The 24,445-nt window shown below is 33.0% G+C and overlaps 1 protein-coding gene, 1 non-coding gene and 1 pseudogene across 2 annotated transcripts; 2 read left to right on the top strand and 1 right to left on the bottom strand.

The window, feature by feature from the left end:
* Positions 1-6,797: 6,797 nt before the first annotated feature.
* Positions 6,798-11,486, top strand: LOC11415409 (putative disease resistance RPP13-like protein 1). The gene is made up of 2 exons (XM_003599315.4): positions 6,798-10,827; positions 11,216-11,486. The coding sequence occupies exon 1, from the start codon at positions 6,993-6,995 to the stop codon at positions 10,800-10,802; it is 3,810 nt and encodes a 1,269-aa protein (XP_003599363.1). The 5' UTR covers positions 6,798-6,992; the 3' UTR covers positions 10,803-10,827; positions 11,216-11,486.
* Positions 11,487-13,789: 2,303 nt separating this feature from the next.
* LOC25488782 (uncharacterized) overlaps positions 13,790-24,445 on the top strand; it is a 66,899-nt pseudogene continuing 56,243 nt past the window's right edge.
* On the bottom strand, positions 23,148-23,254 carry LOC120579828 (small nucleolar RNA R71). The gene has a single exon (XR_005645571.1). It is a non-coding gene; the product is annotated as a small nucleolar RNA R71 (small nucleolar RNA).

Consider the following 24,445-nt stretch of genomic DNA (forward strand, 5'->3'; position numbering starts at 1 on the left):
TAATTTATCAAAATAAGCACATTTTTGAATAAAATTTACCTCATAAATATATGTATATTTTGTATTTCATTAAAAAAAATTGAATTTTTATGTTAAATTTTGAATATAAAAAAAGCATTAACAAATCATGTTTGGTTTTATATTTGTGAACAAAAAATAAGTTTAAAACACAAAAACAATATTTTTAAAATAATAGGTTATCGCTAATTATTCACACTTAGGGAAACTTAATTTTTGTATTTACTTTAGAATTTGTGTAAAGTTTAAGACATAAGTAAATTGTAAATATGGAAACTGTATATTTTTTTTATTGAAGTGTCAATACATGCAACAAAAACAATTTGTTCAATTGAAATTGAAATTCCCAAGACAATAAAAGAGGTGCCCTGCATCACCATACAAAATAACATTATACCAAAAGGTGTACAAACTTTACCAAAATAGATCTGTAATAAAAAATAAAATAAAAAAACCGTATTAACATTCTTCAACTCCTCAATAGTGGTCCTAGGAGTAAGTAAGAGAAACTCCTCATTTACAGGTATGTGAGATGAATTTGGTAACTGGATCAATCCCGATGCAGGAGAGTTTGTATTTGCATTAAGAAAGAGTAAATAGTCAATTTCCCCCCTGAAATTGTAAATTTCATCAATTACCCCCTGAAATTAACAAAACTTCAATTACCCCCCTGAAATTTCACAACGTTAGTCAATTTACCCCTTCCGTCAAATTTTTCTGTTAGTGAACATGACGTTTTGCAAATACCCCCCTGAAATTTTGCACTTATGTGCAAAATGCCCCCAAACTTAAAAATTTATATTATTTTTTTCTTAAAAACAAAACAATTAATAGTTAAATATTAAAACTAACTATTAATTTTGAAATTTGGGAAAACTACATGCATATATACATCAAAATAGGCTCCAAAATGGAAAAAAAATATGTATTTTTTAAAGTGACAATAATGGGATGATTTGTGGATTAATATTGAGGGTTGTGTAGTTTAAATGGTTTGAGCAAATTGTTGAAGGAGTTGGAGGAGTTAAAAGACTAAGATGGTGAAGGAGAAAATATAAATTTAAATCTGATTATTAATTTGTTTATAAACCTCTAAAAATAATAATTTGTCTATTAGAAATAACTATTATTGTCACTTTAAAAATACACTTTTTTCCCTATTTTGATGTAAATATGTATGTAGTTTTTCCAAACTCCAAAATTAAGAGTTAGCTTTAATATTTAACTATTAACTGTTTGTTTTTAAGAAAAAAATAATATAAATTTTTAAGTTTGGGGGGCATTTTGCACATAAGTGCAAAACTTCTGGGGAGTATTTGCAAAACGTCATGTTCACTAACAGAAAAATTTGACGGATGGGGTAAATTGACTAACGTTGTGAAATTTCAGGGAGGGTAATTGAAGTTTTGTTAATTTCAGGGGGGTAATTGATGAAACTTACAATTTCAGAGGAGAAATTGACTATTTACTCCCCTAAGAAAGCTATAATAAAAAGTATCAATCAATAATATTATAACTTAAGAAGAAAAAATATATATACCTTTTCCTTAGTTCCTTTGTTTCACCAATTTCAGGATTGAATGTGATTCTAGTGGAAGAAAATGCATTTTGCAATGCTGGTTTTCCTATCATTAAGATTCAAAAGTATATGAATCAAATATATATATTCGTATAAACAAACAATCACAATTGCTAGTCATAAATTATTACCTTAAAACAATTTAACTTTTGTCAACATAATGGCTACAACAACATTTTGAGATTCATCGGACGATAGAAAAGAGTTCAACTCTTCAACATACTCTCCAAAAAGAGTACATTTAAAACGGTACCTATTTAAAATTGTCAAAGATTATACAAATATTAATAAAAATACTATAAAATAGGTCTTAAAAAATTACAATTACAAAAAAAAAAAAAAAAAAATCAAACCTACCCATTTGAATCCAATTCAATGACATTCATTTTAGTTTTTACACCATCTCTTTCGTACTCTCTTTCAACTCCAACTCCAATCATGACTCCAATTACGTCTGCATATATAACACACATTAAAATTTCGATCAAATTATTATTTATTATTAAAAGAATATAACGTACAATTGAATCATATTAAATAAAACATTTTATTAATTCAATATATAAATTATTGTGTTATTTTTGTAAGAAAAAAATAATATTTAAAAAAATCTACATGAAGAAAATTATAGTCACTTACCAACTAAGTAGTTGTTGTCGTAAGATTCATTGAAAACATCAGGTGTAGGTGTAAACGAATACACGTTTATTGGGACCAAAACAGTTTTAGATAGTTTGACTTTTGTGAAATTCAGTTTGTATTCGTTGCGTGATGGTCGATACGGACCACTGTTTGCTAGCAACATCAAATGAGGAAATCGTGAACACCATTCCCTCTTGGAGTTGCTCCTTGAACTTGTAGATCAATGTTCTTCGTATAGACGCACCAATTTGATCACCCTAGATAAAAAAGATGAGAACACTATACTTTAAACAAAAAAATACTAAAAAAACAAAAAAGAAAAACGATATGAAAAAGGTACCTTTTGATCAATTAGAACAAACTCCATGGAAAATGGTAGTTTTTTATTTTTGTAGTCTTGACCAAACCAAGCACGAACAACCCTCACAACCAATGTCCACGATTGTTTTCTTGGCGAAACATCAGAGATGAAGTCGTGTTTCGTAGACATTTTCATTTGCAATAGAAAAATTACAGAAATAGTTTAGAATATAGATATCAAAGCACCAAAGAACAGAAAACGAAAAACTATATTTTGTGATTGTTGTGTACTCATACCCAAAATCTCTACTATTTATATAGAAAAATAGTACCATAACGGTTAATATAAATTAATTATCAATTTAACCGTTTTAAAATTAATATTATCAACGTCTTTAATATTATAAAACGTGCATTAAACGATTAAATTATATTTCATGTAACGTACAAAAAATTAACTTCATAACATTTGAAATTTAATTTGATATTTATTAAGATCTTATAAATTATTATGTAATATAGTTTTGTAACAAACAAAAATTAATTATATAACCTTAAAAACTAATTAATACAATTAATTTTTTAATTAGTAGGTTAATGCCTTAGTGTAACGTCCCAAAATTCAAAATATAATTTATTCAGTTTATTTATTATAATTTTATAACCAACCAAATTTTGAATGTTACATATAAATGTTAATTGAATACTAATTAGATTAATAATTATTTGATTTGTAACGTTCAAATTTTTATTGTAAAATATAAATTTTAATCGAAACAGTAATTATATTAATCATTATCTGATTGTAACCAACTATTTACTTTATGTACAATTTAATGTTAAATAAAAAACGGTTTTTAATAATAATTAAAATTATTAAGGTTGTATTAAAAATTAGGAGGAATTTCGGGAACATATGCCAAGTAGGCTTTTGATGAGATGGACATCTTTAAAGGAAAGGAATTTAAAATAGGCTATTTCTAAGAACTCTAAATTGTTAGTATAAAGATTATTTTGTCAGATGGAGTTCCATAAACCATTATTGAGCCAACAAACAAGTACTATTATTAGTTATTACAACCATTGTTGAGCCAACAAACAAGTACTATTATTAGTTATTACTACCATTATTGAGTCTTAACTCCTTAATTGCAATTACTACTATATCCTTGAATCTTCATTGCTCTTAACTTTCTTTCCTCCTTGAATCTTCATTGTGGTAAATATTAACTTTCAAATATCTTTAAAAAATATCATAAAAAAATATTTAGAAGATATTATAGGAAATAATTGAAAGAAGTGGCCTCATATAATAATAATTCACAACATTATTTTTCTCTGAAACAATATTTGACTGAGGATGTGTCATGACTTTGTTTTGGTAGGTGGCACACTTTTATTGACCATTGATATATAACATTGATACTTTAATGGTACACAAGTGGAATCCGCAATAATATCATCTCTTCTTAAAAAGTGTGTGTTGTTAGGAAACATGGCATCCATGAAAAGAAGGAGAGAAAACTAACAAACTCTTTGTATTGATGGAAATGAAATATTACAAATGAGTGGAAGTAACCCTCTAATAAGGTGGTTACAAGTTATTTATACTACTTTCTACTCACTACTAGAACTAATATGCCACTAATCTCTATTTCTAATTTGTGTTTTGAAATATCATTTACGATCAAACCTTATATTTAGTAAATGCTATACTTTTCACAATGATATACTCATCAGTTATCACATTTAGAAAGGGTTATCAACATATTATAGATAAGAAAGGTTATCAACATACTCAGATATATTTATTTTTAATTTTAACACAGGTGATAAGAAAAATGACATATGCTACATTTATTTTTAGTATATGAGAGGACTTTAACGAGAAATTGCATATTTGAATCACTTTCCTAAAGTAAATATTAACCACTGCTGAGCTTTTGCTTTCCAGCTTTCAAATGTTGTTTCTTACCTAACCATTGAAAAACAATGTTATCCATTCAGATAAGTGTTCTTGAGTCTACCCTTTACTATATGCACTTCAAGCCACTCAAAAATAAGAGATTTAAGGTTTGGAGTTGGTTACGTAAAGTGAATGTATTAGTACACTAAACGTCTATAGTACTCTACAGGAATTTCTTGTATTTTTTATTTTTGACTAAAATTGATTATTATTTGCTTGCGAAAAAGATTAGTGAGATAACAAAAAAAGAAAATATTTTGTTATATTTTTTGATTTGGAAAGACGAAGTCTTTTGCCTCCGTACCCGCGAAGGATTAAAATCACGTAGTTCGGGGTAAAAAGTCGAGTGATTTGTTCGATGTTTTTTAATCGTTTTTGAAAAGGTTTTAAAAAATAAAAGCCAAAAGGCAAAATGAAAAGTTGTTTAGTGTTTTTTCAGTTTTAAGAAAAAAGTTTAAATATGTTTGAAATAGATTAAAGTTTTTATTAAAGAAAATAAAAAAGGGAAATTCCTTGATAAGAATCAAGGGTTTTTTAGAAGAAAAAAAAAATAGTTCTTTTTTTTTTTAAATTTGTTTTGCGACTACTTGAATATTTTATTGATTTTTCAATAAAAGCCTAAAAGAAATAAAAATTGAAAATAACGACGATTAACGCGCGAGGAAACCGTAAACTACCTAATATGAGAAAGTGAAGTTTTTGAGTCCTAAGTACCAATAGATGACTATTGAATCCAATATTGATAAGTCTATTTTTGAAATTGAGTAGTTGTGATCAGCATTATTGGATCCATACAGAACTTTTCAAAATATGGATCAATCATTTTGAGTGCCAAAGACTATCAAAGTCTATGCTTTTCAACTACATTTTTATATGTGAATCAATCATAATTTTTGTATCAACTACATGAATCAACCATAATTTTCAACGTGAGTTGAATTAATTATCTATTCAATTGAATTAACCACATTTTTATACATGACTAACTAGGTGTCGTAAGTGTATGACAAAATATGTGCATGAGGACTAATATCTTCTTTGGAATATAAAAGTTTACGGTCTTCATATTGTCACTGGCCATAGAGTCAAGAGGAGGACAGTGAGGTTTTATTTCTAGGCGAGTTTTGGCATTGGGCAATTGTCAAATTGTCCTATTTTAGATCAATTTTATTTTATTTGCTATTAGTTGTACATCCTGAATTTTTATATTCCAATTTATAACCATATTCAATTATAATATATTAGTTTTAATTTTAATTTAACGGAGACTAAAATATTTTGAAGGGACAAAAATGTCATTATTTATAAGAATTAAAAACAAATTTAGTTATATTTATAAGCACCAAAAATATATTTAACCCTAATTAATATTAAAAAGTTTTGTGGATGGGATTAATATTAAGATACAAACTAAATTTATTTCTTTACAAATAATGTAGTAAATATATATTTACGCCATATTTTTTTTAGCCTAGATTTAAACATGTCTATGTTTTCAAATTTAAAAAAAAAAAGTTTTCAAATTAAAAAATCATTGAGAATGAGCTGGACCTATTAGATTTTTAAACGGAAGATTAAAAAATAATGTATTTACAAATAAATTAATTTGAGTCAAATTATAATTGAGTAAGGCTATAAATTAGAAATTTTTTTTTTTCTAAGGAACATGATCATTAGAGTTTTAAATAATTTTGAAATAATGGTCCATAAACCACTAATGATCTTTGCCGACAAACAAGCATTATTACTATTACTATTCATTCACATGTGAGTTTTATTGAGTCTTACCTTTACCATATGTACTGCAAACCATCCAAAAACAGTACTGTTGTCGGTTCATTCATATGCTAAATCCTCTTCAGTCTTAACTCCTTTACCATATCTCTAATACGATGTCCTTACTTAACAAGGATCACTCCTTGTTAAGGACACTCATTGGAAGAAAAAAAAACGAGTCTCCGTTAAGGAACAGACAACTATATAAGAATCTTTCTTTTCCTAAACAACTAACGGATCCTACGTTTAAAAGAAGTAATAAAATATGCACTATTTAGTCCCACTTATAAAAAAGTAATATTTTTCAGCAATCATATACTTATCACCAAATGATTATTACATTTATCTCTTTTGTTGGGTAATACTACATTTATAAACACATTCTCAATAATATTTCATTATTTTTTAATTTTCACACAGGTGATTAGAAAACTGATAGTATGATGGTAAAGGAATAAAAGTGTACAATTAAACCGATTTGAGTGTGCAACTTTTTCTTTTGCTTTGTATCAATTATTTTGAGGGATGTGGGTCCAATATTAAACAATGATGACCTTTGCTTTCCAGCTTTCAAATTTTGTTTCATACCCAACAAATCAACCATTCATTCACATGCAATTATTTCTATCATTCAATCTTCATAGTTCTTAATTTCCTTCAAAATTTCATCTAAAACTTTTATCCTTGCTGCTTTACTATAACCAATCAGAGATGGCTGCAGCTTTGGTTGGAGGTGCGTTTCTGTCTGCTTCTGTTCAAACCTTAATGGACAAACTAACTTCACCTGAGTTTCGTGATTATTTCACAAGAACAGAGTTGAATGAATCATTGATGTATGAGATGGAAACAAGTCTACTTACTCTTGAGGTTGTACTAGATGATGCAGAGGAGAAGCAGATCCTCAAACCCAGAATCAAACAATGGCTGGATCGGTTAAAAGATGCAATCTATGATGCTGAGGATTTGCTCAATCAAATCAGCTACAATGCCCTACGATGCAAGCTGGAGAAGAAACAAGCTATCAATTCTGAAATGGAGAAGATTACAGATCAGTTTCAGAACTTGCTTTCAACTACAAACTCAAATGGAGAGATCAATTCTGAAATGGAGAAGATTTGTAAAAGGCTGCAAACTTTTGTCCAGCAGAGCACCGCCATCGGCTTGCAACACACTGTAAGTGGTAGAGTTTCTCATAGACTGCCTTCAAGTTCAGTGGTAAATGAATCTGTCATGGTGGGTAGGAAGGATGACAAAGAGACAATAATGAACATGTTGCTATCTCAGAGAGACACATCCCATAATAATATAGGTGTTGTTGCAATTTTGGGCATGGGAGGTTTGGGAAAAACTACCCTTGCCCAACTTGTTTACAATGATAAAGAAGTTCAACAACATTTTGATTTGAAGGCATGGGTTTGTGTGTCTGAGGATTTTGATATTATGAGAGTAACAAAGTCTCTCCTTGAATCTGTCACTTCCACAACTTGGGATAGCAATAATCTTGATGTCCTTCGAGTTGCGTTAAAGAAAATCTCGAGGGAAAAAAGATTTTTGTTTGTGTTGGACGATCTATGGAATGACAATTGTAATGATTGGGATGAGCTAGTAAGTCCCTTCATTAATGGAAAACCTGGAAGCATGGTGATTATAACAACGCGCCAACAAAAAGTTGCTGAGGTGGCACGCACATTTCCTATACATGAACTAAAAGTACTATCAGATGAAGATTGTTGGTCTTTACTATCAAAGCATGCATTGGGAAGTGATGAGATTCAGCATAATACAAATACAGCCCTTGAAGAAACAGGCAGGAAGATTGCAAGAAAGTGTGGAGGATTGCCAATAGCTGCTAAAACACTAGGAGGACTTCTACGTTCAAAGGTAGACATAACAGAGTGGACTTCAATTTTGAACAACAACATATGGAACTTGCGAAATGATAATATTCTTCCTGCATTGCATTTGAGTTATCAATATCTTCCCTCTCATTTGAAAAGATGTTTTGCATATTGTTCAATTTTTCCAAAGGATTTCCCACTTGATAAGAAGACATTGGTTTTGTTGTGGATGGCAGAAGGCTTCCTTGATTGTTCTCAAGGGGGAAAAGAGTTGGAGGAATTAGGTGATGATTGTTTTGCTGAATTGTTATCGAGATCATTAATTCAACAATTAAGCGATGATGCTCGTGGAGAAAAGTTTGTCATGCATGACCTTGTCAATGATTTATCTACATTCGTATCAGGAAAAAGTTGTTGCAGGCTTGAATGTGGTGACATCTCTGAAAATGTTCGTCACTTCTCATATAACCAAGAATACTATGACATTTTCATGAAGTTTGAGAAATTATACAATTTCAAATGCTTGCGAAGCTTTCTATCCATTAACACGACGAACAATTACAATTTCTTATCCTCCAAGGTGGTTGATGATTTGCTACCATCACAAAAACGGTTGCGTGTTTTATCACTATCATGGTATATGAACATCACCAAGCTACCAGATTCAATTGGAAATTTGGTGCAGTTACGGTATCTAGATATCTCCTGCACTAAAATCAAAAGCTTGCCTGATACAACATGTAACCTTTACAATTTACAGACCTTGAATTTATCACGTTGTTCGAGTCTCACTGAATTACCAGTACATATTGGAAATTTAGTAAGTTTACGTCACCTTGATATAAGCTGGACTAACATAAATGAGTTGCCTGTAGAATTTGGGAGACTAGAAAACCTTCAAACTCTCACACTATTTTTAGTGGGCAAGAGACATTTAGGGTTAAGTATCAAAGAGCTAAGGAAATTCCCAAACCTACAAGGAAAACTTACCATCAAGAACCTGGATAATGTTGTTGATGCCAGAGAGGCACACGATGCAAACCTGAAAGGCAAAGAGAAAATTGAGGAGTTAGAACTGATATGGGGAAAACAAAGTGAAGAGTCGCAAAAAGTGAAAGTTGTGCTCGATATGTTGCAACCACCAATAAATCTAAAGAGCCTGAATATTTGTTTGTATGGTGGGACAAGCTTTCCGAGTTGGTTGGGAAATTCTTTGTTTTCTAACATGGTATCTCTGCGCATCACTAATTGTGAATATTGTATGACACTTCCACCCATAGGGCAGTTACCTTCTCTCAAGGACATAGAAATACGTGGTATGGAGATGTTGGAGACAATTGGCCCGGAGTTCTATTATGCCCAGATTGAAAAAGGATCTAATTCTTCCTTCCAACCATTCCGATCCCTTGAGCATATAAAGTTCGACAACATGGTCAATTGGAATGAATGGATTCCCTTTGAAGGCATAAAATTTGCTTTTCCTCAACTTAAGGCTATAGAGTTATGGAATTGTCCAGAACTAAGGGGACATTTGCCCACCAACCTTCCTTCCATAGAAGAAATTGTAATATCAGGTTGTTCTCATCTATTGGAAACACCATCTACTCTGCATTGGTTGTCTTCAATAAAAAAAATGAATATCAATGGGCTTGGTGAAAGTTCCCAATTGTCATTGCTTGAGAGTGATTCTCCGTGTATGATGCAACATGTAGCGATTCACAACTGTTCTAAGCTATTAGCTGTGCCAAAATTGATTCTGAAAAGCACTTGTCTTACACACTTGAGACTCTATTCTCTTTCTTCTCTCACTGCATTTCCCTCAAGTGGACTACCCACTTCATTGCAATCACTTCATATTGAAAAATGTGAGAATTTATCCTTCCTACCTCCTGAAACGTGGAGCAATTACACATCACTTGTGAGTATTGATTTACGGAGTAGTTGTGATGCACTTACATCCTTTCCACTTGATGGTTTCCCTGCGCTCCAAACACTTACCATACATAATTGTAGGAGTCTGGATTCCATTTATATTTCAGAAAGGTCTTCACCTCGGTCGTCCCTCAAATCACTTTATATCATATCCCATGATTCAATTGAATTATTTGAAGTCAAGCTTAAGATTGACATGCTCACAGCTCTTGAAAGGTTGAATCTAAAATGTGCAGAGTTGTCATTTTGTGAAGGAGTTTGTCTACCTCCCAAATTACAATCAATTGAGATACAGTCCAAAAGAACAGCACCGCCTGTGACAGAATGGGGTCTTCAAGATTTGACCGCTCTTTCAAGATTGAGTATTGGAAAGGGTGATGATATAGTTAACACCTTGATGAAGGAGTCATTGCTACCCATCTCCCTTGTGTATCTATATATCAGGGATTTCGATGAAATGAAGTCCTTTGATGGAAATGGGCTTCGACACCTCTTCTCTCTCCAACATCTCTTCTTTTGGAATTGTCATCAACTTGAGACATTGCCAGAAAACTGCCTCCCTTCCTCGCTGAAATCACTTGACTTTTGGGATTGTGAAAAGCTAGAGTCATTACCAGAAGACAGCCTCCCTGATTCTCTTATGCAACTGTGCATTCAAGGATGTCCATTGTTAGAAGAAAGGTATAAAAGGAAGGAACATTGCTCCAAAATTGCTCACATCCCTTTCAAAAATATCAAAGGCACAATATGATAGACAAGTTGTGTTCCCATTTCAGGTATGCTCCTAGTTCCTACCAGAAAGCCAATAATCAATCCTCTGTACGACACACCTCTTAATATTTTCATATCATCTCATGGGTCCTCTGCTACGTATGTCTTTTTATAAAAGATGAATTTTTAAAGACCAATTTTTGTATACATTTTGCACAGAATATTTTTTTTTAATTTTTTTTTTATTTTATTTCTAGAATCAATTAATGTAGCTCGGGCAGTTTGATATATAACTACATAAGTCATGCCGGAAAACTGGTTTCTTATTTATTTTTGGGCTTATAAAACTATCTTTGGAAAAAGCTGTAACTGCTACATTAATCTCAACAATAAAAATTTAACAATCATATCTTCGGAGCTAATCAAAGGAAAATGCTTATTTCATCTTTTCAGGAGATCAAAGGCCCAGCTATGTGGATGATAATTAGCTCATTTGGTGAATTGAAGCCATATGCATAGTTGCCATTCATTGCCACAAGATTTAATTTACTCATTTGTATGATCTGGTCAGACAAAATACAATGTTGTAGGGTTTGCAATATTTATAATTTGTAACTTTTTTTTCCTCAAGTGATTCTTAATTTGTAACTTTAAGTGAATGCTCATATGATAAAACCATGCATTTGTTGAATTAATATTGGTTCTAAATATTCATATTCCTATATACATTTGTTGAATTAACAGTTTTGTTTCTTCCAAATAACCTGCATGATTTGGTCTAATAGATTAGAATGCGGTAGGGTTTGTAATATTCTTAATTTGTAGCTTTTAGTGGAAGAATGTGAGTTGTTATTGTTTCTAAATATTCGAAATTTGTTTGAGTAACTTGAATATTGATGTTCCTGATATATTGAATAAACATACTATTTGTGCTGTAGGCCTTTAGAGAAATTGTGAAGTATTGGTTGCTATGTGAAAAACTACTTTTTATGAAGTATTGGTTGCTATTGTGAAGTATTTGTGACTCAGGTAAAATAAAACAATGTCCCAACTATATAGGTTTTATGAAATTAAAGAAGATTCTGATTTTTTATTAAACTATGTTATTATAAGTATTTTTGTTAGAATTTTATCAATGAAGAACTCTGACTATGATATCAACATTCTAACTCACTTAAATGTTTAGAACATCGACACCAACATTATATTTGTTTCAGGCTTCATAACGAAACTCGTGTACACCGAAGAAAATACTAGATTCATTCCTGGACACGGTGTGGCTTATTGTCTCTGATGTTTCTCCCGACCTCGTAACTAAAATTCCCTATGTTTTAGAAGTATACTTCTGAACCATACAAAATTAATAAATTTCTTTAGATAAATACATCCAAACTCATATCGAGGATGAAAAAAGTAGTGCGGAACACTCATAGCAGGATCACTTGTTAAACATTAACAGACCCTCTATGCAGAGTGAAACGGCCCTGTTTGGATAAACAACTTATTTTGCATCTTATTGCATAAGCGCTTACCGTATAAGTGCTTATGAGTAAATTGAAATCATGTGGCATTTTTTTTAATTGAATCTAATTATTTCGTAAAATATTTACCTAAAAATTTCTAACTCCTTTAACAAATCCAAGATGCCAATTGTTTGATGTCAGCACCGCTGCCCGCACTGGATAATCTATTACAAACCAATTGTCCCAAAACAACATTCCCTTTGAAATCATGTTCTTTCAAAGAGATGTTGTTATGCATGCGCCAATTGGTTTGTAATAGATTTTCTATATTAGGGGTAGAAGCATCGACATCAGACACCACAGCTTGTTGGCGCATGTAGTTCACTATAGCCTCTTTAATTTGATCCAAAGATATCTCCAACTAAGAGATTCTTTGTTCGACTTCCGTCTCACATGTTGACAAATTTTTCAAAACTATATGTAAAATACATGTAAGAAAGAGTCTTACTTATAAACTATATGGATTTACATTACAAATTATCGAAGTTTTCTTGATCAAGACTCCAATCATAAAAAATTTCTTTTCCCTTATTCAAATTCATATTTATGTCTTGTTCTGTCTACAAGTTCATTCAATCAAACAAATGACTTACATGCTTAGACACAAAGGTTCAATACAATAGTTTATAATAATACTTAAATTTTTCCAAGAAATTGTACCCCTTGGAGTTTCAGGTAACTTTTTCTTTTTGAGGTAGTATCTAACAAATTGAAAACTGTTATACTTCATTACTCCTCCTTGTTCTGTAGACCTTTGGAGAAACTGAAGGATTGGTTGCTATGTGAAACTCTATACACAGAGTGAGTTTACTGAAATATACAACAGTTAGCTAGATTTTTTATAATATGAACTAGATTTTTTCATCTTCATTATTTAAAACAAAAAGTTTTCTACTTCGTTTTCTGATTAAAAGCTTTTTGATTGTGTGATGAGGTCGTTTTCGACTTTCGTTTCTTTGCACTCGTCTGCTTTCTAAATGTATGCCTAGTTTCTCAACACCTTATAAAAGATCAGAAAGTTGCTATACTGTTGTTTTTATGTTTCCATATAAAGATCAAAGGCTTGTTTGGATGAGGTCATTATCCACTGGCATATGCATTTGGTCGGACTATTGGAAACAGCTGATGGGAACAACTTATGACATGTATATAAGCTATTTTTGAGTTATTTCCGTAAGCTCTGTAAGATGGCTTATGAAAACAACTTGTATCTTATATAAAAACAATTTATCATTATTTTATCTTTTTTTTATAGAAATAACTTATTCTATAAGCACTTAATTTAGGTTTTAACGAAATAGATAGGAAACCCATTTTGTTAGTCTGTACTCTATAGTCGGTAGTTTTTGTATTGCATTTGCTAAAGAGGCTAATGCTACTACAGCATCTAGTTCCTACAATCTTTGCCAAAGAGGGTAAATTGTGAGCTTCTATATTAAACTCTCTACTAACATGAGTAACCATTACAAATGGGATTAGCTCTATTAAATTCCAACAATCAACAATGACAGGTTCAATGGATGCTAATGCTACTACACCAGCTCTGTTGACACAATTCACCACAATGAGAGCATCAATCTTTGGATGCCTAACCTCATTGCCTCTTGAAGCGCCCATCTTACTCCTGGTGCTTCGGCCAAGCAAGGGTCTACCTCCACCGATTCCAATTTGCACTTGCTATGAGTAACTATTCTTGTCTGTGTCTTGTTTTTCAGAATCAGCCCCCATCCTGTTCGTCCGCTTGAAAAACATCTAACATCCACAAACATATGATGGGATACATCCTGGAACGTGCCAGCATTGTCCCTCCTTTGGCGGGGTGGTTGAGGCCTTTGCTTGACATTAGCTGCATGGAACTCCTGAATAACTGAACAGCTGTTTGAGCTAAATTAACGGAGTCTGTAGTGGCCCCATTAAAAACAGCTTGATTTCTAGCGTACCAAAGCTTCCAGAGAGCATTCATGAGAGAAACAATTTCACACAATTTTCAAGTGAAAAGGTAATGTAAAATTTTAACATGAGAGCATTCATTCCTATTACTAGTGCCTTATTAATAGTGATATGAACTGTGAATTGATTTTTCTTATTTTCTGTTATTAAATCCCCTTGGTGATAATTTTACTTTTGCTTAAGATTGTTTTCTGATAAGTATTGGTGAAATAATAGAGCTAGTGTCATATTAATAAACTTATTCATGTCATGAATAAGCCTACATATATTTGACTAAATATATATATAATTTTAGGGCTGTGTTTTAGCATACAAAGTCTATTGGTCAAGCTGTGTCAAAGGAGTTCACACCGGAAATATGGTTTTGCGTCTGGTCGAAGCAATTGGTAAGAATATTATTCTCCATCATTATAAGAAAGAACATTCTAGATCATATCTTACCTGCATGTTTCCAAACAAGCAACATGAAAATAACTTTTTTCTTTTTCTGTTTTAACTTTACTTTGATTTCTGTCCAAATTTCTGATAAGATTTAGTTTTGACTGACATTTAGCCTTCTTTATGACAATAAAATAAATGAGTCTTGTTGCTGCAGATGTTTATCTTGCTGGTACCATTATGTTGATTTTCGGAATGTTCTTTTATGGATTGTTTATCAGCAACACACCTCATGACATGTCTCTTTGGAATGTTTGCTTTGAAGGTAATCATAAAGATCAAGTTTTTCTATCTAAGAGAAGTTCAGAAGGATGGAGAAGTTCAACTTGTCTATTGTAGAACAGAACATCAGAATGCAGACATCTTAACGAAGGCACTTCCTAAAGCTAGATTTGAGTTCATGAGAAAAAGGCTTGGAATATGCAGCTCCAGTGTCAAGGAGGAGTGTTTAATGAATGACCCTTGAAGCTTTTCAGTCAGTTTTAATTCTCCTAAATTCCAGGCAATAAAGAATAAGTGGCTGATTTGTTTTCCTTTTATTTAGGCATCAGCTATGTTAATTAGTGGCAATGTATTTGCCTTTCTACTTTCCTTAGGGCTGTATAAGTACACCAGTCTTTCCTGCTAAATAATATACAAGCCTTTTGCATTCATATTTTCTCTTTGTTCATTCTTGTTATAACCACTGTATTTCATCAAATAACCAACACATTTTCATGAAATGCAAGCCTTTCTACAATTTCAAATGCAGTAGGGTTTGTAATATTCTTAATTTGTAATTTTTTTTTTTTGTGATTCTTAATTTGTATCTTCATTATGTAATAATTAATTAAAAGAACTTTCACATTTGACTTTAAATTCTGAAGCTTATTCAAGTACAGATATTTTCGTAACGGCAAAAGGTACTATAGTGTTATGAAAATATTTCCACTAAAAATTTATCTGTTACCATATCCAAATTTTTAATAAAAGACTTACGCTGGTGCAAATTGAGTTCACAGTGATCAAAGTATTTTGGAACATGGGTCACTCATTTTTATTTTTTTATTATATAACTAGATTTTTTCATCTTCATTATTCTAAAAAAAAAAAATGATATACTCCATTTTCTGATTAAAACTTTTTGATTGCGTGATCAGATCGTTTTCGACTTTCGTTTCTTTGCATTCCTTGCTGTTGGAGGTTCCTTGGCTGGCTCACTCCTCTGCTTTCTAAATGTATGTATGCATAGTTTCTCAACACCTTTAATTAAAGATCAGAAAGGTGCTATACTGTTGTTTTTATGTTTCCATAGAAAGATCAAGGGCTTGTCTGGATTAGGTCATTATCCACATGATTACTTTTTTTTATTTTTTTTTGAAGTTCCAACTTTTTGATTAAACAAACGAAGGAGCCTGAACACGGCTTACAACAATGTTACAAAAAGGAGAAGTGAACAGACTTGGAGAGGCATTCCCCTGCCAGCATCTAGTTCCTACAGTCTTTGTCAAAGAGGCTAAACTGTGAGCTTCTAAATTAAGAGCTCTACTTACCTGAGTAACCATTACAAATGAGATTTGCTCTATTAAATTTCAACAATCAACAATGACAGGTTCAATGGATGCTACTACACCAGCTCTGTTGACACAATTCACCACAATGAGAGCATCACAGTTTCAAGCTTTAGATGCCTAACCTCACTGCCTCTCGAAGCGCCCATCTAACTCCTAGTGCTTCGGCCTAGCAAGGGTCTACCTCCATCGATTCCAATTTGCACTTGCTATGAGTAACTATTCCTGTCTGTGTCTTGTTTTTCAGAATCAGCCCCCATCCTGTTTGTGCGCTTGAAAAACATCTAACATCCACAAACATATGATGGGATACATCCTGGAACGTGCCAGCATTGTCCATCCTTTGGCGGGGTGGTTGAGGCCTTTGCTTGAAATTAGCTGCATTGAACTCCTGAATAAACTGAACAGTTGTGTGAGCAAAATTAACGGGGTCTGTATCGGCCCCATTAAAAACAGCTTGATTTCTAGCGTACCAAAGCTTCTAGAGGATAGTGCAGAACAGCTGCGAGCCATCCTTATCAGCACAAGATAGCCAATCTAACAACTAGCTATGCAGGTCCATATTAAAGGGAGCATGGCAACCCAAAGGCGATGCAAACATAGCTAGTTTGGACAAATTACAGTTCATCAAATAAATGTGCCACAGTCTCAGCTTCAGAATGACATAAAGGGCCGGAGGTGTCAAAATAAATGTGCCACAGTCTCAGCTTCACAGTCTCAGCTTCCACCAAGGCTTCCTCCCTCAAAGAACAGTTATCGATCTTCGATGTCAAAATTTTGAGGTTTAGCATCCAGTCATCCTTCCAAATTCCGATAATACAGCTAGTGTCATATTAATAAACTTATTCATGTCATGAATAAGCCTACATTTTTTTTAAGGAAATAAGTCTACATATATTTGACTAAATATATATATATATCATTTTAGGGCTGTGTTTAAGCATACAAAGTCTATTGGTCAAGCTGTGTCAAAGGAGTTCACACCGGAAAGATGGTTCTACGCCTGGTTGAAGCAATTGGTAAGAATATTATTCTCCATCATTATGAGAAAGAACATTCTAGATCATATCTTACCTGCATGTTTCCAAACAAAGTACATGAAAATAGCTTTTTCCTTTTTATATTTTTATTTGGAAGTTTGAAGTTTACTTCGGTTTATGTCCAAATTTCTGATATGATTTAGTTTTTACTTACATTCATCCTTCTTTATGACAATAAAATAAATGAATCTTGCTGCTGCAGATGTTTATCTTGCTGGTACCGTTATGTTGATTTTTGGAATGCGTATATATGGATTGTTTATCACCAACGCGCCTCATGACATGTCACCTTCTGTGGACCGTGCCTCTGATCCTCTCTCTTTGGAATGTTTGCTTTGAAGGTAATCATAAACCCTATTATCATGTAGGGAGTATGGTCGCGATCCTCCACTCACTCCTTGAGTAACTCTCGTCAGTTGCTCCGTTTCATAGCTCTTTAGATTTTAATTTTATCGATTCAACTATTATCTTAACGAAAATGTATATATTGTTTCAAAAGTATATTCAAGCAATAATCAATACCTACATTCAGCAAGCTTCCAATATGCAATCAGTAACTCGTATGCTATGCTTCATTAGGTTTTATATCACATAAAATTCTCAAGAAATGCTTTTCCCTAATTTTTTCTTTAGATGGTTGAAACAAAAATTGAAATTTCAAGAGCAAATTTCACATCAAAATATTAATGTCTTACTTCCACAACAGAATTTCATGTTCTTTTGTTATGTGAACATCCACAGTTAATCAATTATTTGTTACGTACTAACATATTGTTTTAAACTTTTTTGTAAAATAAAATATTGGTCTAAACTTTTTCAATTTTCAAATATGATCATTTAAAGATAGTAACCGCAAATAATTGAAAGAACTGGCCCTGCTCAAAGAACTATTCCCAAAATTATTTTTATTATTGGACACCATATTTTGCTGTCATTGGATGGTCGTTCAATAAGTCCCTTAGATCGCTCAAAGGCCCGTCAACTGATTAGGTCGTAACCTCATATCGTGTGTTTTTTTTTTGTGTGTGTAAAATCCGATCAAGTCATAGCGCTCGATTGGTTTATTCTCTTTTGAAAATGTGAATAGTTTGAAGGGTTTATTGAACAACCATGGTGTGATTGTGGTGGTTGTGTCAAGTCCTTGTTTTGACCCATGCATTACAATACCGATAATTAGATCATTTTTCATACTCCCACATGATATATGGTCAATCACGTTTCAAAATTGTGATGAATTCAGTTGATTAAATGATTAATTAAATTCACACCAAAATTGTGGTTAGTAATTAACCACAATTAACACGACAAATAAGACATTAGTCATTAGAGTTTCAAATGGTTTTAAAGTAATGGTCTACTATGAACCATGTATCAAAATGATCTATAAATATGTTTTATTTTAACAGAGATGATAAGGAGAATTGTACTACTTCAGAAAAAATATATCGAAATAGTACATGGTTGAAACTTCAAGGATGCAAGTTGCATTTCTTTGTATATTTATTATTTTGTCAGATGCAAGTTCCATAAACCATTATTGAGCCAACAAACAAGTACTATTATTAGTTATTACTATTACTATTCACTAGGTATATAACCCGTGCGTTGCACGGGTTTTATTAGGATTCGTTTATATAATTTAAACTTTTTGGTACAACAGGTCAAATAAATCAAATGGATACATGTTAAAAAGTAAAATTTATAGTAAATAAAACATGTCAATCGGATACAATGAGTTCAAATCATAATTTAAAAATTAAAACATGTTTAGAACTTTATATGCCCTTGTATCTCTAAACAATCTTAGTTTCTCGTTCAATATTGTTTTCACCGCTATAACAACACTAAGACCCCGTTTGGATTGAGCTTATGATTGTTTAATTAAAGTCATGGTTATCAAGTAATTTGAATTTTTTTCTTGTGCATATACAATTTAAATATAAGTTCATTTTTTCAAGGTGCACAAATTGAACTATACTTTAAGATAAATTTTATTTTATATAAGGTAGAAAAAAACTATCGATAGATTATCATAATTTGAGTTTTATGTTTCAGAAATATTTTACCAATACAAATATGGCCAAACATAAAAGATAGTCACTTTTATGTTTAGGACTGGTCTCTCTTGAAGAAAAAAATTTATTAGGACCGGTCTCGTGAAATAAGGAGGGTGTATTGGATTAGGATTTTAAAGGACAATTTTTGTTTAAAAAATTCTTAAGGATTTTAAAAGACTTTGATGGATTTTGATTAATTTGATGATTTTAAAAGATTATTAAGGATTTCAATGGATTTAATTCATAAGATTATAAAGGATTTGAAATGATTTTATGGATTTCAACAGATTTTATGAATTTTAAGAAATAATTGAAAAAAATATCATCCTTCAAAAAAAAAAAATTGAAAAAAACATCATAACACACTCTCCTTCACAAAATCTCAATAAAGACTATTTTATTTATTTTTTACGGGAGAGAGGAGAGGAAAAGAGAGAGAGAGAAGGGAGGAGAGAGAGAGAGGAGAGGAAAAGAGAGAGTGGGAGAGAAGGGAGGAGAGAGGGAGAGATAGTAAAATCTTAAAAGAAAAAAACAATCCTAAGAAATCTCATGTTTTCATGAAAGACTTTTTCATGCTAAAATTTCACTAGAAAATCCCACAAAATCCATCAAAATCTGATTTATTAAACAATCCTTCGAAATTTGAATGATTTTGAATACCACTAGACTTTTTTTAAGTGATTAAGAGTCTTGATTGAATACCACAAGACTTTTTTTAAATGATAAGGAATCTTGATTGAATAACACAAGACTTTTTTTAAATTGGAAAGAGTCTTGATTGAATACCACAAGACTTTTTCATGATAAAAAAGTATTTTAAAATCCCTTAGAATCATGATTCAATACACCCCCTAAGTTTAGATTCACTTGGGACAAATTAAAATATTAGTTTCTGTTAGCCAATATTTGTGAAAATGCTATCATTTAATGCAGTCAAAGGTTTTGACCTGAAGAAATGGATTTAGCTTTGTGAAGGAATTTATCGAAAATATATCCTCGGCAGGAGTCGAAGAAACCAGTTCTAATTCGATGGATAAAGGCAGTTATCGAAGCGCCTTCAGATTGTGGATGAGATCAAGCAGTTAGCAACGGCTAGTTTCGATTTTGAAATCGAACAGATATGATTAAGTAGTTATAGGACTATTTGTATAAATAGTAGTTTTTCTTAGGAAAAACGGGTCACAATTCAATCATACTAAAAACTTACACTCAATACTGTCCGTATGGAAGCGACAAACGAGTCACAAGTTGCAAAGTATGAATATGTGCACCAATTTTCATTAAGTCTTTACAAATTCAATACAGTTCTTTAAACACCTTTGCAATTTACTTAACCTTTTTCGAAGTATTTTCTTCTACTGCTATTCTTTATAGATTTTCGATTGAATTCAACACGGATTGGATTCAGTTATTTACACTTTGTTCTTGTCTTTTACTTTATCAAAATACTTTACGAACAAGTATTACATTCATTTCATACCATAAAAAGCACAATATGCTCCTAAGATTTACTGGTTGATCTTGCAAGTAAACATCATTGAAACCAGCGATTGTTTACCAAAAATCAGTGGAAACAAATTGGCACGCCAAGTGGGACCTTTTGTGCTTTTTACTTTGAATTTTTTTTTCAATTCTAAACTTTTGGTCGATGTTTGTGCATGCGTTTGAGGAACAATAAAGTACTTCCTGAAATGACGCGCCCTCCTATCGTTTCTGGCACAGCGGCATCGAACGCCGCTTCCGCTTCAGGAACAACGACCAATCAAACATTCCGACAGGGTCTACGCAACTTAGCCAAACTAGTAACATGGTGCACGTATTAGAGCCTGTATACACCCTAGCGGATGAAAATGTGACTTCGCAAACGTTACAGGCCAGTACATCGAATACTTTGGCCAACACTACTTCGCAAGGCAGCCCGGCGGTTACTGCGGCCGCTCAAACTACCCAGGTTACGGGAAATATGTTTTCTCAAAGAAATCTAGGAAACAATGGAAGAGGATGATGAGTCATTTATATGTTATTTTAATATGCTTTTTAGTTTAGATTTTATATAAATTTATATTAGTATTATTTCCTTTTTAGGATAGTTTACTTTAAAATGCAATTTATTATATTTCAGGAAGGAATATTTGATGGAAAGAGTCTTGGAGCAAAAGAAAGGGATTTGGAGCAGATTGGACACAAAAACATGAAGATTGGGAAGCAAAATATATCTCCCACAAGTCAGAAGCTTGGCACGGCCCGTGCTAGCCTTGGCACGGCCGTGCCACCCTCCAGATGTCTTTTGCTGCTTTTGCTTTGACTCCAAGCTATTCTATTTTGGCGCACAATCTACCGAGGAATATTCTAGGAATATACTTGCTTAGATTCTAAGTCAATTGTGTACTATAAATAGAGTAGCTAGCCATCACTAATATTCATCTTTACTTGGAATACAATAAGTGACATTTGCTTTTCTAAATAAAGTTCTTTTCCTTTATTTCTTTGTCTTTTACTTTCATGCTTTCTCTCTTCTCCCCCATGTCTACGATGAACATGAGTGAGTAGACTTCTTCCTGTCTTGGGATTGTTGGATAAGTCTAAATGACATAATCTTAATCAAACCAAGCCCTAAGCCTTAATCTTATGTAACCCTAATTTCTTATCTGAATTCACCGTCTTAACATGGATTAACCATTATCAAACTGTGGAAACGAAAGTGGAGGGTTTGATAATTGTTCGTCCATTATTCCAAATATCAATTCATAAAACGAAAGTGGAGCTTTGATATTCGAACAAGTGAATTCAGACAAGGATTGCAAAGTCAGCGAAATAGGCTTTGCAATCTTTGAGACATATAGTTTCGATCTTCAAGGGAACCAATAACAATCAAGTCAGCAAAATAGGCTTGGTTGTTAGAGGAACCAAAATCCAATAGTAATCAAGTCAGCGAAATAGGCTTGGTTGCTAGAGGAACACAAGAGAAACTGTCTTGAGAAATTAGGTCTAACATAACATTATAAGCTTATGGTTTCGGTTTGAGAAGGACTTGTTATTTAGATGAAACCAACGATCCCAAGGCTCTTTTATTATATTGTTTTTAACCGTTTAAAAACCCCCAATTTACAACCTCTTCTCTCTTCTAATCATCTCTAAAGGTTAACTAAATTAAACTACTCCCTGTCGGAACGATACTCTTTATTACTACTTCGGTAAGACCGTGCACTTGCGGTTTTATCTCATCAAGTTTTTTGGCGCCGCTGCCGGGGAGTAAACTAATTTAATTAACTCTTTCTTTGTGATTAGAACTCTCTTCTCTTTTCTCTTCCTCCTCTCTTCTATTTTTCTTTCTTTTTGTTTTTACCACTAACTTCTTGGGTTCTCGGTTTCTTATGCGAAGAAGTAAAAGTGTCGGAGAATTTATTCCTGAGATCGAAAGGTTTTTGCATAAGAAAAAGAGAAAGGCACAAAATAATACCGCTATGGCTGAACGTACTCTCAAAGAGTATGCTACTCCTTCAACGGAAGAGCCACAAGCTATTATCGTGTACCCAACGGTTGCGGGTAATAACTTCGAAATCAAGCCTGCACTACTCAATTTAGTGCAGCAAAACCAGTTTTCTGGATCACCCACTGAGGATCCAAATCTCCATATTTCTTCCTTCCTCAGACTCAGTGGCACCATAAAAGAGAACCAAGAAGCCGTAAGACTTCATCTCTTTCCCTTTTCCTTAAGGGATAGAGCTAGCGCTTGGTTCCATTCCCTAGAAGTCGGTTCCATTACTTCATGGGACGATATGAGGCGAGCATTCCTCGCCCGATTCTTTCCCCCATCCAAAACAGCTAAGCTTAGAGACCAAATTACGCGTTTCAATCAAAAAGATGGGGAATCTCTCTATGAGGCGTGGGAGCGTTTCAAGGAAATGCTTAGACTTTGTCCCCACCATGGCCTAGAGAAGTGGCTTATAGTCCACACGTTTTATAATGGCTTGACTTATACCACTAAAATGTCTGTTGATGCAGCTGCAGGTGGAGCTCTAATGAACAAAAACTACACGGAGGCTTACGCTTTGATTGAGGACATGGCTCAAAATCACTATCAATGGACCAACGAAAGAGCCGTCACAACTCCTACTCCCTCTAAGAAAGAGGCAGGTATATACGAAGTCTCTGAATATAACCACCTTGCTGCTAAGGTTGAGGCATTAACACAAAAAATTGAAAAACTTAATGTTAATGCTGCCCCACCTCCTCCTGCATCCCCTACTTGTGAAGTCTGTGGTATAACTGGTCATACAGGTGTCGATTGTCAGTTAGGTAGTGCTGCCAATATTGAGCAATTAAATTACGCTCAATACAACCAAGGAATGAGGCCAAATCAAAATTTTTACAAAAATCCTCAAGGTTCCTATGGGCAAACAGCACCCACCTGGCTATACAAACAACCAGAGAGTAGCTCAGAAATCTAGTTTGGAAATCATGTTAGAAAATTGCATGATGAATCAAAATAAACAACTTCAAGAGTTAAAAAACCAAACAGGATCTCTGAACGACTCTCTCTCCAAGCTCAATACCAAGGTTGATTCCATCGCCACACACACCAAAATGCTTGAAACACAAATCTCCCAAGTGGCCCAACAAGTGGCCACCTCTTCTCAAACACCAGGAGTCTTTCCTGGACAAACTGAAACAAACCCCAAAGCCCATGTCAACGCTATTTTTCTGGGGGGTAGTAAGATAGAAGAAACTGTTACTAAAGCTAAAAATGTCAAGAGGGAGAGTGTCAGGTGTCTAGGTAAGAATGGTGTGATAAACCGTGAGAAACCGCTTGATAAGAACAAAGCCCTAACACCCTTTAGGCTTGCTAAGCTCAACTTGGAGGCTCAATCCACTAAACTCTTTAACACTATTAGAAAGATTTGCATTAAAATCCCCTATGCTGAAGCTTTGTCTCGTATGCCTCTATACGCCAAGTTTGTAAAAGAAATTTTTTCAAAGAAAAAAGCTATAGACCATAATGAAACAATAGCTTTGACAAAGGACAATAATGCAATTATCAAGCAGCCACCTACAAAGCTGAGAGATCCAGGAAGTTTTGCCATCCCTTGTATGATAAGGAATGAAACCTTCGACCGAGCCTTAT

The sequence above is a fragment of the Medicago truncatula genome, chromosome 3 (assembly GCF_003473485.1).
Source record: "Medicago truncatula cultivar Jemalong A17 chromosome 3, MtrunA17r5.0-ANR, whole genome shotgun sequence".
Classification (NCBI taxonomy): Eukaryota; Viridiplantae; Streptophyta; class Magnoliopsida; order Fabales; family Fabaceae; genus Medicago; species Medicago truncatula.

Excerpts from the sequence above, each read along its gene's own strand:
- LOC11415409 (XM_003599315.4), top strand. The coding sequence starts at position 6,993 with ATGGCTGCAGCTTTGGTTGGAGGTGCGTTTCTGTCTGCTTCTGTTCAA.